General features: G+C 42.1%; 1 protein-coding gene across 1 annotated transcript in view; it reads right to left on the bottom strand.

Moving 5' to 3' along the window:
- Nucleotides 1–1,193: 1,193 nt before the first annotated feature.
- Nucleotides 1,194–20,223, bottom strand: part of LOC124146371 (UPF0764 protein C16orf89 homolog) — a 34,361-nt gene continuing 15,331 nt past the window's right edge. The window contains exons 2-7 of the mRNA XM_046516635.2: nt 19,440–19,592; nt 13,583–13,733; nt 9,503–9,620; nt 5,117–5,276; nt 3,922–4,047; nt 1,194–1,432 (exon numbers count right to left, since the gene is read on the bottom strand). Coding sequence (XP_046372591.2) covers nt 1,263–1,432; nt 3,922–4,047; nt 5,117–5,276; nt 9,503–9,620; nt 13,583–13,733; nt 19,440–19,592 — 878 coding nt within the window. The 3' untranslated portion in view covers nt 1,194–1,262. The remainder of the gene's footprint in view (nt 1,433–3,921; nt 4,048–5,116; nt 5,277–9,502; nt 9,621–13,582; nt 13,734–19,439; nt 19,593–20,223) is intronic.

The raw sequence follows: 20,223 nt of genomic DNA, 5'->3' as shown, positions 1-20,223 counted from the left end.
TGTGAGTGTGTGTGTGTGTGTGTGTGTGTGTGTGTGTGTGTGTGTGTGTGTGTGTGTGTGGTGTGAATGTGTGTGTGGTGTGTGTGTGTAGTGTGTGGTGTGTGTGTGTGTGTGTGGTGTGTGTGTGTGGTGTGTGTGTGAGTGTGTGTGTGTATGTGTGTGTGTGGTGTGTGTGTGGTGTGTATGTGTGTGTATGTGTGTGTGTGTGTGGTGTGTATGTGTGGTGTGTGTGTGTGTGTGGTGTGTGTGTGTGTGGTGTGTGTGTGTGTGGTGTGTGTGTGTGTGTGTGTGTGTATCAGCTTATACTAGTAAGGACTGATGCCGGCTTTATAGTGCTAGCCCACGGAGACACCATGCCGCAATTTCACATAGATAAATTGTTTGATAGGCATTTCTGAGAAGTTGACGGATGACAAAGGAGACACAATTTATGGATAACGACTTCTTTGTTCTACTTTGATGGTGACGTCTCGGTGTAGACCCTTATTCCGTTGTCAAGCAAGGCTGTCAACGATAAAAGAATCTGTACCGAAAAGTCGCCATTATATAACAGTAAAATAAAGAAGTTGTTGTCCCTAAATTGTGTCTACTTTACATGGATACTTGACTCGGAAAAAATATTTTGACACCGAGCCCACCAGTCCTTGTTTTAACATCTTGTCTCCGAGCGACAGGCCTAGGCAGTGTAAAACAACTACCACCTCTTAACCTCGAACCACCGACCTTTTACTCTCTGGGCAAACGCGACACCATTGAGGCGGTCGACTTAATTCAGTACATGACACTCATTCTTATTGAATGAGGTGAGGTGAAATGGTGTTTAACGTTGCGTTCAATATTTTTGCACTTACATAGGGACGTGTGTCTGTTTGGCTGCTTGTACTAGTCCGGACTGAGGCCGATTTTATAGTGCTAGCCCACAAAGATACTATCCCGCAGTTAAACATGAATACCCCACTCAAACACACTATACTGACTCCGAGCCGACCAGTCCTTCCTCTAGGCCCTCAATGCCGAGCGCCAGGCAGGTAACAAGTACCATATTTTGGCATAACGGACCTTCCGCTCTGCGGGCGGACGCTCTACCACTAGACCACGGTGGCGGTCCTTTTTGTATGACGAAGTCAAGGTTACTAAGATACGCTGTAAATGTTCATTTGTTGCGAACACAAATAATTTTGAAAACTATTGCAAAAAAATAAACACTTTTTATTTCGCATCACAGCTCACACAACCAGCATGACGTCATTTGTACTGAGTGTTTATGATGTAATAGGGTTCCCTTCCGCCTCCAACTTCGCCTCAAGAATAAACCTGACGTACTGCGCAAGCGCAGCTGCTGCCACTGTGGTCCTGTGACATAAACACCCGTCACTCAAACGTTTCTCCTCCCTCTTCACTCGCAAAGGGTTCCTCTTGAAATGAATGTCATCTGAAATATACACAAAATTATTATTATCATTATTATAAGTCAGCCTATTGTATAGATGACGTAATACGTGCTATTGTTAACAATGAAGCAATATGACGTCGTCTCTTCAAATGGGGTGAGGTGACATGGATTTTAACGTCGCGTCCAAGGTTATTGCAATTTTATAGCGACGTGCATGCACGTGTGTGGCTGCTTGTACTAGTCCGGACTGATGCCGATTAATAGTGCTAGCACCTTGAGATACCATGCCGCAGTACAACAAGAATATCCAACTCAGGCACAGAATACTGACTCCCAGCCGCAAAGTCCTTGTTTTAGCCCCTTAATGCCGAGCGCCAGACAGGGCAACAACAAGTACCATCTTTTAACGTATTTTAGTTTGACACGGCCGGGGATCGAACCCCGGACCTTCCGTTCTTCGGGCGGAGGTGATCCCTCTTCACACGACCAACCAGCATTGCGACTCACTAAAAGAATTGTATGCAATGGTTGTTTTGCTTGCTTGTTGTTTAACGCCGCACTCAGCAATATTCCAGCTATATGACGGAGGTCTGTCAATAATCGAGTGATTGACATCATGAGCATCGATCCACGCAGTTGGGATACGATGACATGCATCAACCAAGTCAGCAAGACCTGACCACCCGATCCCGTTAGTCGCCGCTTACAAGTCTCCTTTTACGACATGCATGGGTTGCTGAAGACCTATCGTAACCCGGATCTTCACGGGTGGTATGCTATGGGCTATGTTCTGTGGTATAATGGGTACTCACTGTATAGCATATATTGTACAATTTAATTAAGTGTTATTATCATGAAGTTTGTGTCTCATAGGCCTGAAGGCATAAACTTTATGGCATCAAACTCGTGCGCCCTGCCTAACGCAATTGGCTCAATGCAAACATTTCCACAAATGACTAACACGTGTATTTATAGGGCTACTCGTTGAACAGATACAAGTGTATTTACAATTAATTCCTCATTTGTTATGCACCAGCACATACACATTTAGTGCACAACTGGGACGTTTAGTCACACTGCCGATAAAATATACATATGTTTATTTCTGAGGACAAAATCCCCCACGTCCTAACGTTGCCTAGGGACGTTACCATCGACGTTAAACGCCCCAGGATAACAAACGTATACTAAAAGTATACTAGGAGGCAAACACTCCCTCCAGAGCAAGGACGTGTAAACATATTTACGAACACGTTTCCATGTTACGTTGGCGTACAATATCATTAATGCAGTTATTTCTAAAGAAAAGAACTTGATTGCGTGCTGTTGAAAGTGCTCTTACGCGCAAAGAATCGATTTGAGAATTGTGTGAGGAGATTATCAGACAATAGTCAGCGATTTGGGTTTAAAAGTCAGTGATTCTTTGCCCATTTATGAGATTATGTTCTCTCGGATAATGGTGAAAAGTTTTAAAGCGCGAGCAGATTTCAACGTATTTTGTTTGAAGCATCCAATGTTAATTTGAGTTTCACTCTGGTCATATGGTTTCATCACCGATTTGCCGGCACTGAGGCGGAATGTTGTCAGGATCACGTTCAAGTTTAATAGCTTAACCCAGTACAGACTGAGGTGAGGTTATGAAATGGGGTTTAACGTCGCGTCAAAGAATACTGCACGAGCATGCGCGCGCGCGCGCGCGTGTGTGTGTAGCTGCTTGTACTAGTCCTGACTGATACTGATTTATAGTGCTAGCTCACTGAGATATCATGCCGCAGTTTCACATGAATACCCCACTCAGACACAGTAAACTGACTCCGAGTCGACCAGTCCTTGTTTTCGCCCCTTAATGCGAAGTACCAGACAGGTACCAACTTTTAACATCGTTTTGGTATGACGCGGCCGGGGATCGAAACCCGGACATTTCGCTCTCTGGGCGGACGCTCTACCACTGGACGATGGAGGCGGTCAGTACAGTTTGACAGTGAATTGACACCACCGTCAACTATATCCCATCTTACCTCGTCGGGAGACACCAGGAATGGGATTCAAACATTGTATTCTGGTGAATTGAATTAGCTGACGCTTTAACCACTGGGCTACCCCACTGGCCTACCCATGTCCAGAGGAAGTCTGCACTTTGAACGATGTCTTTTTCAAACATTTCTGTCTTAATACAATCTGTTGATAAATGAATATGTTCTCATGAATGTGCAAAATCCTTTACATACGTTGAGTGTATATCGCTTACTTAGTTCTTTTAGGCCATTAAAATTTGCATTTAAACCTAAACATTCCACACCAACATTCCACCGTACCAGCTCGCATATAGCCAGCGTTATATGTTGAGCGAATAACAACAGAGTAACCATTTCAAGTCATTCGATGACCAGACGGGCTGGATTACTGCTCATAATATCAGTCACTGGACCGTGCGGCCCAGACTCGATAATTTACAGACCGCCGTCAGATAGTCGGACTATTGCCAAATGTGGTGTCAAACAAACAAACAAAGAAACAAAGAAACAAACCTATGCCAAGGCCATCTGAAGTGGACCCTCGGAAACATCCCACATTCAGGTCTTGCCAGCCAAGGATCTTCTCAAGCCAGTCAGAGTTCACGAACTGCCGGTATCCCAGCATTCCACACAGAGCACCTACAGAATGTATGCCAATGAATGGTCATAATGTTATATCAGACAACAGATTAACTACTATTTATAACTTTTACACCTCTACGTCGCTGTGGAAGAAAGCACTTGCGACCCAAGGCTGTGCGGGTCGTAGATTCTGATCACTAATTCGCTCCTATTGTCAGCGTCTTATACGTGCTCGTGGGTTTCACCAAAGTGAGGAACGACCTGCATCACCTGTACTTGCTCCCTACATTATGCTGATGCTCCTGGTGTAACAAAAACAATGTTCAAAGAGGAGTTAAACTCAACTCGCTACGAAAGTTCGGAAATGGAGGCAACACGTCATTGCACCCATTCTCAATTTACCATTACGTCAGATTTCAATGTGTCACATTAAACCCCACAACATCATGAATATTCTCAATTTTATGATATGGAATGATAAAGTAAACCTTCCTCTTCTGTTTTACAATAGAGTTGTCAGTACCATATATGTACCCGTGTCACCGTGAAGACCTGCATCACTTCGACTTTCCTCCCTCATCAAGCATCAAACATTTCTTTTATAATAACTGGGCATGAACAGTAATTAGTGGTAAAATTTGACCCCATTCATTGTGAAGAGTTGCGTCCCTTGGACACGCCACAAACTTATGATTGTGGGTTCGAATCCCGGTTCGGACATACCCGTGATCTTGGGTTTCACCAAAATGGTAAAGGTATGATTCCTGCATCACTTCGGGCTTTCCGTCCACATTAAGCTGATTGGAACACTAGTACTGTTAATAGCGGTGGTCTGTACATTATCGCTGCTGGAACAGACAATCCAGTGATTGACATCATGAGCATCGATCGACACAAATGGGATACGATGACATGCATCAACCGAGTCAGCGAGCCTGACCACCCAATCCCGGTAGGCGACTCTTACGACAAACATAGTCGCGTCTTAAAAGAAGCATTGGTTGCTGAAGACCAATTCTAACCCGGATCTTGAGGAGTCCACTGACTGTATAACAAAACTGCATCATTTGGCATGAATAGTAACTAAGGACAAACCTTGTTCCGTAAGGGTTAACCAATGACTAACCTTGTTCCATAAAGAGATCTTGTTTAGGTGGAGGGTAATCGTTTGCCGCTAGGAGGCGCGCTTCAGACAACATGTTAGCACAGAATTTCTCTCTTTGGCTCTCCAGCGACGCCTGGTGGTGGGTGAGGACTTTCCACAGCATTTGGGGGAGGCAACCGAACTACAACAGTGAACACATAAACTCTGATGTAACTACTCGTATTTGCATGCTGTGACATGGGAATAAATAGCATGAATGAGATTATTGTTTTCATTTTCTGTGTTTCAGTTAATGTACGAGATATTCTCACAACCTTGTCTAACAAGCTGGTGACATATTGAAAGACGATCTACAGCCGTTTTCACACGGCAGTTTGGATCTGTCTCATGATAATAATGTAATCCCTGTAAAAGTGAACGATTTGTTTAACTGAAAATATCTACTTTAGACCGTGCCCTATTCTTAGACTCCCGACCACCCTTCCTTACAATACATGCTATTGTAGACAGAAATAGTGGAGGGCATTTCCTAGGTTATGGTTATTTGTTCATTTCTTTATTCGTTGGGACAGAAAATGAGTTTCTGTTTGAATTCGTCAAATCGAGGTATATGATCAGAGTGAGTGAGTGGGTATGGTTTTACGCCTTTATCAATTTTTTAGCAATATCACGTCCGGGGACACCAGCAATGGGTTTCACACATTGTACCCATGTCGGAAATCGAACCCGGGTCTTCGACGTGACGAGCGAACGCTTTTACCACCAGGCTACCCGACCACGAGCCTGACCAACCGATCTCGGTAGTCGACAAACTTGTCGGGTCTTATAACAAGCATTGATTGCTGAAGACCAATTGTAACCCGGGTCTTCTCAGTAGGGCCACTCTCTGTACAACAAAACTGCATTACTTGACATTAATAGTAACCAACCTTGATCCGCAAACGTTAACAAGGTGCGTGTTTGGGGTAGTCATCACGTTCAATCTTACCCTTTTCATTATTTGTTTTTTAAAAGACGTCCATTTTTCAAGTTTCATAAAAGCATCCAGTCAGTGTGACACAGGCATAAACAACATGTTCTTTAACTATTAATCACATTGTCAACATACCCTTGTTGGCTTTTTTTATGAGGGTCCTGATGGGTTTTAATGCTTAACGTAAACACCCTTCCAACACTATCGTAAACGTGAAATTCATCTTTTTTTTTATCGTAAATGCTTAACGTAAAATACCAGACAATAACTGCTTAACGTATATGAATAATTTACTGCTTATCGTTAAACGATTAAAATGGTCAAAAATAGTCTGTCTTCAAGCCCCAAATGCTTAGCCACAGAAAGCAGGCTGCGCAACTGACGCAGGGGACCAGTGTAGAATGTTTAGCGATTTGAGATTTTACCCGGTATTAAAAATATGAATTGTCATTTGTTGAAAAATTCATTTGGCATTTTTATGAAACAAATATGCGACCCCAAAAAATTTTCACGACGATTTTATTGAAAAAGAAGAAAAATTACTGCTTAATGAAAAAGTACCCTAAATTTTACTGCTCACTGCTTATGGGACCCCCCCCCCCCCCCCCCCCCCCCCCCCCCCACCACCAGGACCCTCATTTATTACCTTACAGTGCTTCACATACACAGTTCTGGAACCTCACAAAAAGACTGCCTGCACGTTGTCAATACATAATGCTGCTTTGCCAAACCGCTGAGCCCCTAATCGCACAAACAGCACGAGCCAAAGGAAGCCACATAGTGCTATGTATAGAAGGATCAACCGCCCCTACATACGTGTACAGACAAATATAGTGTTTACTGGTTACTAATGACTCCCTAACAGCTCAACCAGGCACCCCCGGGATCTAGACTGCCCCAAGGCGGAGGGATGGGTTAATGGCTACCTGCATTGCAGGCACTGCTGCCGTAGACTGGTCTCGTAAATAATAACTACAAGTTAATAATCTGGATCAGTTTTAGTGAGAAGTATCCCCTGTGACCTTTACCAGCGAAGAGATCAAAGGTGCGAGAACATGCCACTGTCTTCTGTTTGAGGACACTGACCGGAGGCTAACAGTAACGGAATGGCAGTCATGTGTAGACGCATATTCCACAGCGTGTTCTACATTGTTGACCGGACCGATCGGTTTCACAATTAAAAGCAAACATGTTTTGATCAAAACCCAAATTATATTAAATGGTCGGTGTCTTCCGAGGGTATAAAGTCACTACCATGTGTTCTAGAAGGATTACCGACCGCCTCCGTGGTCTGGCGGATAATTAGTGAGTGAGTATGGTTTAACGCCGCTTTTAGCACTATTCAAACAATATCACGGCGGGTGGCACCATAAATGGACTTCACACATTGCACCCATGTTAAAACTGCGATGGTATCTCATGGGTTGGCCCTATGAAACCGGCATTAGTCCGGACTAGTGCAAACATACACGCACAAACACACACACGTTAATGCACGTGGCTTTGTAACGGAATAATCTTGAACCCGTTCTTAAACCCCATTTCACCTCACTACTAGAAAGATATATAGTGTCTTAGTCTCTTTACTACCATTTCTCTGTCATGACGAACTAAAGATGAAGTTGCAAGTTAATACTTCGAAATCCATGTTTCTGTTTTCCTTAAAGGATTATACCATATGGTATTATATTTGGCAGAATGTTGGAATGATGAATAATAGCTTTCACAAATGATTGTTTCATATTCAATAGTTTCAACTGCTGGTAATATGTTACCATAGCATTTACTAAAACATCTGAGCCTGTTTAAATCTAAGGCATGTTTACAGTGCTATCGTTCTCATGCGCTGCTTTGTCTAGTGTTAGAGTAAGGTACGGAAACCTTTTAGGGCCATTTTGTTTTGTTTTGTTTTTTTCTTGAAATTTTAAGACACTAACTTGAAATTTCAAGATGCTATGTTGCAATTTCAAGATACTAACTTGAAATTTCAAGATAACTATCTTGAAATTTCAAGCTATAATTTTTAAATTTCAAGATACTATATTGTAAGTTGAAGTTTCAAGATACTAACTTAAAATTGCAAGATACATATTAAAGTGAAAATTTCAAGATAAGAAACTTGAAATTTCATGATAATAAATTAAAATTTCAAGAAAATAAATTGAACTTTCAACTTATTATCTTGAAATTTTAAGATTATTATCTTGAAAGTTGAACTTAGTAAATATCTTGAAATTTCAACATAACATCTTGAAATTTCAACTTGGTATCTTGTAATTGTAACCTAGTATCTGAAATTTTCAACATAGTATCTAGAAATTTCAAGAAGAAAAATGGCCCTGAAAGGCTTCAGTAGTAAGGGGGTGTGGTCGTCCATAATAGATACCCTTAATAGTCACGAAGCACAATAACTGTACATGCCTCTCGTCACGTGGTTGTTATCGCTCCAGCTTGATAACGGTGTAAGAATCTACATCGAAATCTCGCTATATGCAATAAAGTAGAAGCTGTTATTCATAAAGTTGACGTTTTCTTAGGAGACTAAATAGAAAGGACGAAACCCTTTCCATGATCATAAGAAATTGCTACAAAAAGCCATGCACGATTCGGACTATATCATATATATGATAGCATGTATTTATGAATCACTATCAAATAGTGATGATACCAGGTACCCGCTAACGCGTGTTTTAGAACGTGATAGCATACACTTTCAATTACATTTAAAAGCAAAGGCTCCAACTGAGGAAAATAAATTAATGTTTACATTTTGGTACCCCCTTCAAGCTAATGTTGCCCAGTCGTCTAAGGCGCCGCGATTCGCAATGCAGAGTTGCATTCCTTTGGCACGCAATAAACCTGTGATTGTTGGTTTCACCGAAGTGGTAAACGTCTGAGACCTGCATGATCACTTCGATCTTTCCTCCAACATTAAGCTGATACGCCGCGATATAACTGGAATACTGTTAGAAGCGGCGTTAAACCCAACTCACTCACTCATTCATATGTGGGGTGTGCGTTTCATTTGGACCTCAGTACTCAATAAACGACATCAATATTTGTTGGCTTGACGAAGATGTTTGCAGTGTTCGCAGGGAGAAGATTGACCATTATGTATGTTGTCTATATCATCAACAATTTTACAGTAAACTACGGTTATAACGAACTCAAAGGGACCACTAATTTAAGTTCGTTATAACCGTAGTTCGTTTTAAGCACATAAACAGCATTTATACAACAAATGGCCGGGACTAAAACGTAAGTTCGTTATATCGGTCAGTTCGTTATAAGCGTGTTCGTTATAAGCGTAGTTTACTGTAGTTGTCAATAAATTTGTATGAAGTTATACACAATGTATTTTGCCACGCTAACCTTTCTGAGAAGTATACATATATGAATGTTTAAATGTTGGCTTGAGTATTTTATTTACGTACCCGTTCTCCTATTTCGAGGTAGAATATCTCGTGTGACAGTGAGTAGCCGCTGTATCCATCAGCCGTCATCATACGCCAGCACTTGTCAGATATGTGACACTCCTGCTTACTGGTCTTACTGCAGAAACAGACATATACCTTCAGTTGCATACATGATTCTTCACGGGACTGGACTGGCTTCAATGTCTGATATCGTGAAAAATGATGAATATGCCGAGATAACTGTCGTGGGCTTGTATAAGAGGACGTGGATGTGGATCGGGATGTGGATGCGGATGCGGATGTGGATGTGGATGTGGATGTGGATGTGGATGTGGGTGTGGATGTGAGTTTTGGTTTTGGTTTGGATGTGGATGTGGATGTGGATGTGGATGTGAGTTTTGGTGTTGCTTTGGTTTTGGATGTGGATGTGGATGTGAGTTTTGGTGTTAGTTTGGGTTTGGATGTGGATGTGGATGTGGATGTGGATGTGGATGTGGATGTGAATGTGGATTTGAGTATTGGTGTGAACTTGGGTTTGGGTTTGGATGTGGATGTGAATGTGGGTGTGGGTTTTGGTGTTGCTTTGGTTTTGGATGTGGATGTGGATGTGAGTTTTGGTGTTAGTTTGGGTTTGGATGTGGATGTGGATGTGGATGTGGATGTGGATGTGAATGTGGATTTGAGTATTGGTGTGAACTTGGGTTTGGGTTTGGATGTGGATGTGGATGTGGGTGTGGGTTTTGGTGTGGGTGTAAGTGTGGGTGTGGATGTGACTTTTGGTGTGAGTTTGGGTTTGGATGTGGATGTTGATATGAGTTTTGGTGTGGGTTAGGGTTTGGATGTGGATGTGTGTGTGGATTTGAGGATGTGGATGTGGATGTGGATGTGGATGTGGATGTGACTTTTGGTGTGAGTTTGGGTTAGGATGTGGATGTGGGTCTAGACTTGGATGTGAGTATTGGTGTGGGTTTGGATGTAGATGTGGATGTGGGTGTGGGTGTGGATGTGAGTTTTGGTGTAGGTTTGGGTTTGGATTTGGATGTTGGTGTGGGTGTGGGTGTGGGTGTGGACGTGGGTGTGGGTGTGGGTGTGGGTGTGGGTGAAATTGTGATGCCAGTATAACCATTAAAGAATAATGATGAAGACTATACAACATATACAACCCCAACTCTTTCAACGTTCATAATGAACACTGACTAATATTACCAATAATAACATTCTGAGATATATTTTTTAAATTTCCATTGTCAGCAACCAAACTAGCACTACCCAATGACCTTCACTTACACTCATCTATCCACACAAACAGATATGTAATGCTACCAATGTTTTTATTATCATGCTAACTTGCCCTCGTTCTGTCTCACGTAAATGCGAGTGACAAGGACGGTGCGACGGCAAATGACCCAAAGCTTTAATCTGTCGAGAGCGGTAATCTCCCTGATCCCACTAATCCCCCTGAATGAATGGCAGTGAGTCAGAGGCTCTCAAGCCGGGCTGCATTATGACATAGCTCTTCCTGTTAGTCTCCTGGGACAGGTTTGAGGCGGAGATCTCTATTCTATAACAGTTGTCTGTAATTGTTGGAATATGCTGAAGACGCCGCGATATACCTGCATGGTTTCTTGCAGCAAAGGAACCCTTGCTAAATGGAACTCCAGATTCACCACTACACAAAATCACGTTTGTAAATATTACAATTACTTGTATTTGTGTATTGATTGATATATCTTCTTCGATATCAGTTTGTTTTAATATCGTCGAATGACCACGTGTTACGTGACAGAAAGATGTGTAAAATATATCATTGTGATTTATAACAGTGTTCTTTTCGGTGTTCTATGACAGGGCGTCATATAGCAGACATATATGTTCTATGGCGTTCTGTGTGAGTGTGTTCTATATCTATAAGTTCTGTGAGTGCATTCAGTGACATTGAGTTCTACAGTAAACTACGGTTATAACGAACTCAAAGGGACTACTAATTTTAGTTCGTTATAACCGTAGTTCGTTATAAGCATATATACATCATAACTACAGCAAATAGTCGGGACCAAAAAAGTAAGTTCGTTATATCCATCAGTTCGTTATAAGCGTGTTCGTTATAACCGTAGTTTACTGTATATCCATATGTTCTGTGAGTGCATTCAGTGGCAGTGTGTTCTTTTTGCATGTGTTCTGTGAGTGCATTCAATGGCAGTGTGTTCTTTTTCCATATGTTCTGTGAGTACATTCAATGGCAGTGTGTTCATATCTATATGTTCTGTGTGTCCATTCAATGGCAGTGTGTTCCATATCTATATGTTCTGTGAGTGCATTCAATGGCAGTGTGTTCTATATCTATGTGTTCTGTGAGTGCATTCAATGGCAGTGTGTTCTATATCTATATGTTCTGTGTCAGTGCATTCAATGGCAGTGTGTTCTATATCTATGTGTTCTGTGAGTGCATTCAATGGTAGTGTGTTCTATATCTATATGTTCTGTGTCAGTGCATTCAATGGCAGCGTGTTCTATATCTATATGTTCTGTGTCAATGCATTCAATGACAGTTGGTTCTACATCTACTACATGTTCAGTGTGAGTGTTCTTTGATCTGATTCACATGTTCTGTTTGGGTGTTCAATGTGGATATGTTCTGTGAGCGGTTTTCTGTGGTAGTGTCTTTCTGTGAGTGTGTCCTCTATCTATATGTCCCGTGGGTGTGTTTTTCTACGACAGTGATGTATTCTCTGTTCTCTATGTGTATTTATGTTCGTATGACTTGTGAGTGTGTGTGTGTGTGTGTTTTGTATACAAACACATTCCTTGTCCGTAACGAATAAACAAAAGCATTTTCGGTGTAGGATAGAGAGTGTATGGTTTCCTTTGATGTAAAATTAAAAAATACACTTCTCGAATGTTTTTCGGTCTCATAAAAGCACACATACACAAACATATCTCAAGACAATTGTTTTGATACGTAATCGACCCCACAAGATCTGTATCGAAGACAAAAATGGTTGAAAAACTGTTTCCCATTAAACAAGGTATAAAGATGCATAAATATTCATACATTCCTGGTGTAGTCTGTTGTACCCAGACCAGCAATAGTCAATAGTGCAACAACTTTCAGCTTGTTATACCACAATGTATAAGCACAGTAGCAAACATCGTAACACAGTAGTGAGTGAGTGAGTGAGTGAGTGAGTGAGTGAGTGAGTGAGTGAGCGAGTGAGTTTGGTTTTAACGTTACTTTGAACACTTTGTCATTTACTGTAAGAGCTTGCGCATTGGTTAAAGAGCAAAAGTGAAACCAAGGTAACTCCAAAATGACATTATATATCTGTTGAGCCCCACTACCAACTGCACATGCACCAAACGGCATTACATTCTGAATACAAATGACCATGAAGTGGCAAAAGATATACTAATATTAGGCTTTTGAAAATAACTGCTACAGTATGGACAGCTTTAGGTGCCATAATTCATGGGAAGAACGATGTGGAGTTTCATTGGTCCAGTGATTTCTGAGGAGATTTTGAGGAAAAAAGAACATGGTGGAAGTGCAAAGGTCAAATCGAGGTAAATATTTCAAATATTGTGCAAATGCCCACTGCTACAGCCCACAAATAACTTCACATGTCCAAACCCCATTACGTTTTATACAAATTGACTGAGTAATGGCCATATATATTTTTTACTGATATGGCTGCTGTGACGTAAATTGTATAACTTAACAACTCGAACGGTTGTGTACGGGGGTGTTCTAACCACATTCTGTAAGTAAGAGCTACAAAACTACTTCTATAATCATACGTTATATCATTAAAATACATATTCCATTATACGATTCCGATTATATCATAAAATTACTATGTGTGTGTATTTGCTTAAGTTGTAAACAAATGTCCACAGGGCAATAAAATGCACATTTATCCACTTCTTGTTTCATTTAGTTACTGGGATTAATATTTAAAAATACAAACTTGTGGGACTACTGGGTAAACTTATAAATACTAAATATTATAAGTTTTATGTAAGTTTGTTTATATGGAGAAAGAGGAATACAACTGTCAGAATTAAAGTTGTGTGACATATATAATTACACAAATCATGTACCCTGTCCCGAAGAACTCGGTGAGACAGTCGTCGGAATCTTGTTCATGCATCGTCTCCTCCAGTTTGTACTCCCATATTGGGATGCTGGCATCAATGTCGCGACTTGGGAAATCTAGCTCCCAGAATCCATCAGCCAAAATGTCGCCAATACCTACAACAGAGACAAAAACCATCAAATCCTTCTTCATAGTCGTAAATGTAACTTTGTGACGTGAATTGGAACAGCCAACTAGCAACGATGACACCAGGTGTTCGTGAAACGGGTATGGTGAGTGAGTATGGTTTTACGCCGCTTTTTAATGGCAATATTCCAGTAATATCACGGTGGGGGACACCAGAAATGGGCTTTACACATTGTAGCCATGTCGGGAATAGAACCCGGGTCGTCGGCGTGACGAGCGAACGCTTTAACCACTAAGCTACCCCACCGCACCAGAAACGGGTATGGATTTCCTGCCGTATCGGTAGCACAAGTTAGAAATCGAGCTTTATATTTCTGGAGGGGTTGGGGTGGGATTGGTGGTTGAGTGGGGTTGGGGTTGTTGTGGGATTGGGGAGTGAGGGGACGTTGGTTTGGTGATTAATGTAGGGATTATGGAGCATATCAAACTCGCTTTGAGGTCAAATAAACTGCCGAGCCAAAGTGTGAGTGTTCACCCATGTTTGATGGTGGAAGAAATGAAACAAAAGAAGAAATGGTTATTCGATGGTGATGTATTTCAAACGGGTATCATAATTATGAACGCTGCAGGCGACTGGCTTCATCCTACTAACGTTTTGATAATGTTTTTAATATTATGATCAAAGCCAACTTTCAAGTGTTTTCCATCAGGTTTCACAAACTAACACAAAAAGATATTTACCTTCAACATAACAAATAATTTTGAACTTACAAGTCTGCTTACTAATGTTTCAGACAGTGCACGCCATATTTGAATTAGCCAGGCGAAAGCCATATTACCTTGACGTCACTCAAACGTCAAACCAGATTTTGTTTACGGAGCATTAATTTGCCTCTACCATATGCCCCGAGAAGAGTATAAGTTAAGGGAATTAACTCGTGTTGGATAAAAAGGCCAATGAAGGGCTTGAATTACAACGGTTTACCAGCATGGCAAAATCAGCACCTTTCATTCAATTAGGTTCCATGGAAATGGCAGACCCGTCCAGCGGCATCCGGGGGGAAATCAGGGGAACTACCACTGCAGATGCGATGTGAAGAACCTATATGCCAACGTGGCGTATCTCCTCTCCGTGGAACAAATGCGCATGTTTGTATGGAGATCCATTATTGACAACCATTGCGGCAGTCCATCTCCTCGGTTGCTCGTTGTTTCAGAACAAATTGATGTAACATCAATTCTTGATTGTGAATTATTTACAAAGTTCCATACACGCTGTTCTGCTGTTGTTTATTGTCTGAAGTCGTACGGTGTTTCTCAGGGTGGGTATTTTATAGTGCATGTATTCTAAATGCGTAAGTTCAGCGGATGGTGACATCCATATTTTAGTGCTTCCAACAATAGCGGCTAATCCATAACAGGACCGCTTTGTGACTTGAAATCTGGTTGTACAAGTGTTGAGGCTTTCGTGGAAGATGTAATGAATGATTGAAATACGTCTTCAATACCATTAAACCGCGGGGACAATAACAGCATAATAGATTTCTTCGAAGTCGTAGAATTGATGTGAAGTAAATAGTTATAAAACTAGGTTATGTTCGCGGCGGATGTTTTGCGTATTTGAGGCGTGAAACGTCAAGTCAATTAGGTTGCCTCCGTTTTCACACTCCACTATGAACAAACAACCGTATGCAAACTGTGACTGCACTGAGATACCATGCCACGCTCGTATTGACTTGTACATTAAATATATGTTATTTGGCAACCTCAAGCAAAATACAAAGATAGCTTTAGGGGTGACGTGTCCGCTCGAGTGAGTGAGTTTGGTTTAACGCATCGTTTAACACTATTCCAGTTATATCACGGCGTGTCAGCTTAATGTGGGAGGAAAGCCCGAAGTGATGCAGGTCTCAGACGTTTACCACTTCGGTGAAACCCACGAGCACGGGTATGATGCTGATAAACCTAGAAACATAATCGGGGCGAACCGGGATTCGAACCCACAATCACAGGTTCCTGGCGTGCGCAAGGGCCGCTACTCTGCACAGCGATTCGTGGCACCTTAGACGACTTGGTCACCCGTGCCCCCCTGTCCGCTCGACGCTGAAGACACTGACAGAATTTGTCAGTAGTCCCAAAGACAAGTGAATAAAGGAAGCTACGGGGCATTTTGAATCTCGTGGTCCTGATCGAAATGCGTGAATATTGATAATCATTATTTCTTCATTTTAATAATAAATCCTGCCAAATAACGCAAAATGGACAATCATTTACGTGGAATTATTTTCACAGGTTCTTGAGATTATTCACACGACCTGGGTTAACGGACCAACGTTAAGATCCACAGTGAAGATCTTGGATTGTTTGTTAACTGAGTTCAATGTTTAAGCTGTGTCTCATGCGCCCGCCGTGCCATTAGTGCAACACTGCTTATATCAGTGTAGTGCTAGATTCGATCAAAACAGCTGGTTATCCCAACTTTGGAGACAACATTCTATACATGTACTGGAAGTAAAAGCTAACCACCGAGTGAACATTCCACGCGCTGCTCGTTTAGCGATTAACCTATTTCTTAGCGTCACTTTTTTGTTTCTACACATCTTCGTCCTAACTGGTCGTGACAACACGAGTTTCGCGAGTTGAATGGGTACTCCATTGTGACGCATTTACATCATGTGTTACTGTAGGTCTTCAATAAATCAATCATTTATTTCAGTATCAAGGCATCAGGCCCACGTAATTTTATAGAATGAAAGTAGTTCGTGCGGGCGTGCAATAGCAAATACGTATAATTGTGAAGATCGGAGATTGATGGCATCTTTCATGTAATTTGCTAAATGTTTTAGAAAGCTTACATCGGAGGACTGCAGAATTGTTATCAAAGTAACTATCCCTTGATTAAGCATAAGTATGTACATTGAATAATGGTAAATATTATGAACGAATATTAACATGTGCGGGGTATATCAAACATTTTCAATTACATGTTATACCCCATTTCACTAAGCGTCGCTCTGTGGCGCTCTTACAGATCGCCATTGATCGCCATATAGAACGCAAGATCTTCAAAAGCGTTAATGGATCGCTATCTGATCTCTAACTGATCTCCATGATCGTCAGGGAGGGCGGGTAGCCTAGCGGTTAAAGCGTTCGCTCGTCACGCCGAAGACCCATTCCCGACATGGGTACAATGTGTGAAGCCCATTTCTGGTGTCCCCCGCCGTAATATTGCTGGAATATTGCTAAAAGCGGAGTAAAACCATACTCACTCACTCACTCCATGATCGTCAAGGTCTTCGCCTGTCCACTTCCCTGCACGAAAATCGGTGGCGCTCTGCCCAGAATGCCGTCAGAGCGCTATCGTAACACCTTAGAGCGCCGCCGATCGCCACGAAAGACTAGGACCTACCCCTCTGCTTCCAAGCGTAGACTGATGAGCGCCTCAGAACGCTACGGGTTTTTATAGGATCGGACCCAAAATTCGGCGATGGATGGCAATAGAATCCCAAAGAGTGCCCATTGAGTGCTAATTGATCTCCATAGGTCGCCGAGATCGCTCTCTGATCGGAGTAGAGCGCATTAGATCGCAATGATCGCCATCGGATCGCATCCTGATCGCCTTGGATCGCACTGATCGTGCAAGATCGCCACATTTTGGGTTGTTTGGTTACGAGCAAGAGTCTTCAAGTCGCTATCGGATCGCATAGGTCGCTATTGGATCGCAACGGGAGAACTACTAGTATCTGATCGTAATCAGATCGAAAGTGCCCCGAGAGAGCCGACAAATGAGGAGACCTATGGCGTTCCTTCAGAGCGCGAGGAGCGCAGAAGAGCATCTTATCGATGCCAACTCTCCTCCTTTTTTATGCATAATTTCCAGTACAGCAATTCTTACTATAGTAACTATACACCTCGTCATAAATATTTCACCACCAACAAGTAAAACTGGATCTTCAACCTCATAAAAATGGTGCTTAGAAAAGCACATTAAACTGTTTATATGGCCTCATGTGAGCGTTCAGTCAGAAAATTGACATCACAAGACCGAATTTGAGCACTAATTGAGGGTTAAATTGTAGCAAACTAAAGTTCACTAAAATCACCGTGAAATAAGGTGAAATAAGTATGGCTGCCGGAGTCGTTACAACAGACACACAACACAGTTGACATTTCATTAATGTCGAACACACTAGTAAGGTCCACAATGACTGGCTAACTCAGTATCTGGTGTAACCGCCTCGCACTTGGATAACATGTTCTACACGCCGCCTCGTGCTGGTCGCCAGACGTCTGAATCTCTGTCGGGGGGATCTGCTGGCATTCATCATGCACTGCATGGGTCAATTCCTGAAGGTTCTGAAGTGGAGAATCCCTTGCTCTCACCCTACGTCCCAAAATGTCCCAAAAATGCTCAATAGGATTAATGTCTGGACTTCTGGCAGGCCAGGATAGTGTCTCAATGGCGTTGTGTTAGAGATGCTGAAGAACAGCTCGAGCACGATGTCCATGAAGACTGGACGTGTGGCGAGAGCATGGTTATCGAAATGGGGCACAACAGCACCGTCCAGGATCAAGTTCTGCTACCTCTGTCCATTCAGTGTTCCGGGAACTGTGATGAGGTCAAGTTTACAATCGTAGGAACAACACCCCCACACCATGACGGATCCACCCCCAAATGGAACATCAGCTTGAATGTTCCTCTGATCATATGCTGTGCCTCTCTGCCTCCAAACTCGTGCCCTCCCGTCTGCAGCTGCAGCAAAAATCTGCTTTCATCGGACCAGTGGATCCTTCTCCATGTCCTCAGGTACCAGCGAGCACGTGCTTGGCACCAGGCTAAACGGACATAGCGGTGCTGATTTGTGAGGAGTGGACGTCTGATTGGCCGTCTTGCTCTCAATCCTGCAGAATTTAGGCGTCGTCTGATGGTGCTGATGGACACTCTGTTGTATGGATGCCATCCATGTCGCAGCTGTGTACAAGTAGATTTGGGCTTCGACTGGCTTGGCATACGAGAGCTCGATCTTCCCTGTCATTAGTTTTTCTGGGACGTCCAGACCTCGGTGCAACCTTCACTTCACCGGAAGCAGTATGCTTACGTATTAGCCTGCTGATGACAGTGTGATTAATGTTCAGTTGTGCTCCAATAGCACGACATGAGATACCAGTCTGGTGCATACCAATAATTTGCCATCTTTGGTTCAGAGACACTGGACGCTTGGGCATTTCACTGGTTGGTCAAAATAAATTAAGCTTAATTTATGTCTCAAACCAAATTTTAGCTGTGTCTGCCAACATGACATACGCCAAAAGAGGCTATGTGCAGACTGCATTTTTAGCAAACCGACCCCCGGTACAAGCATGCTCAACGCAAGCATGCACGTGCAGCTCGGAACAGGGTGTACATGTGTTGGTGATATTATGTTCACAGATAGTGTAGTATATGAAATATGTACTTGTAGTTTAAAAAACCGAAAATTATATATTCTACTTTTACTTTAAAATGTGTGGTTCGATATTTAATACGAGGTGTATATAAGTCTATTTTCTTTTTGATAGCATACTTAACAAGAATGGTTCTAATGTAAGCAAAGCCTTCAACAGTGAATATAATCTAGTTTTGAATAACTCGACCCCTTGCATTAGGTCTTCTTGCCATGCTTCTTGTAATGTTAACCTGGACAAGGAACAAGGAAGAATCAATTTAAAGTTACAGAAGCAACGTTCCTACTCACGTCTGTAGTAATTGGGCGTGCTCTCGGCAACATAGGGCGTGGCATCACCACTGACCTTCCTGGCCAAGTCTCTCAGCTGCTGGATCTGTCTGACAGGAACATTAGGCAATGAGGTGTCGCTGTCTAACTTCCGAAGCAAAACGTTGAGAGTACCTGTGTAATAAAAATAATGATTTTGACAATAGTATAGAAGAATCAGTTATCCTCCTCAAACGTCAGAGAGTGCCCAGCCTTCCAGGCACATCGCTACCAGGAACTATTAGGCACAATGCGTGTGTCATTAAAGCCATTGTGAGGGTTCAGGATTCATCCAAATCCACATTAAACTGACACTGCCAAAGGGGTAGTCATATAAATAAATAACAAGGAACTAACAAATGGAAGTGATCTTATTTCGGTTATTCTAACTCGAAGGGTGCGTTTATTCTCATTGTGAACGAATAACCGGGGTGTTGTTTCCTTAAGGAAAAACAATCAATGTCAGATGGAAACAGAGTGAAGTTTTACGCTTTACTTTAAAATATATTTTATATTTGACTCTGCTGTTTCAAGCGTTTGTCTTACAACACTTCTATTCTTTCCTTTTGAGTAATCAATTTCCCTTACATTTTCAATTAAAGGTAAGGTCAGGTCACTAAACTTTACTTTGTTGATGGCAATTGTATGAGGAACGTGGCTTTCATACTGATATGTTCAGTAGTTTAAGAGAAGATGTTATTTGTTCAGATGTAACGGATGTACAACGGACAAATCCTGATGCTAGAAACTCATATTAACACCTTCA

This window comes from Haliotis rufescens, unplaced genomic scaffold (assembly GCF_023055435.1).
Source record: "Haliotis rufescens isolate VD_foot unplaced genomic scaffold, xgHalRufe1.0.p SCAF_11, whole genome shotgun sequence".
Classification (NCBI taxonomy): Eukaryota; Metazoa; Mollusca; class Gastropoda; order Lepetellida; family Haliotidae; genus Haliotis; species Haliotis rufescens.
This window is presented reverse-complemented; position numbering and strand designations above follow the sequence as displayed.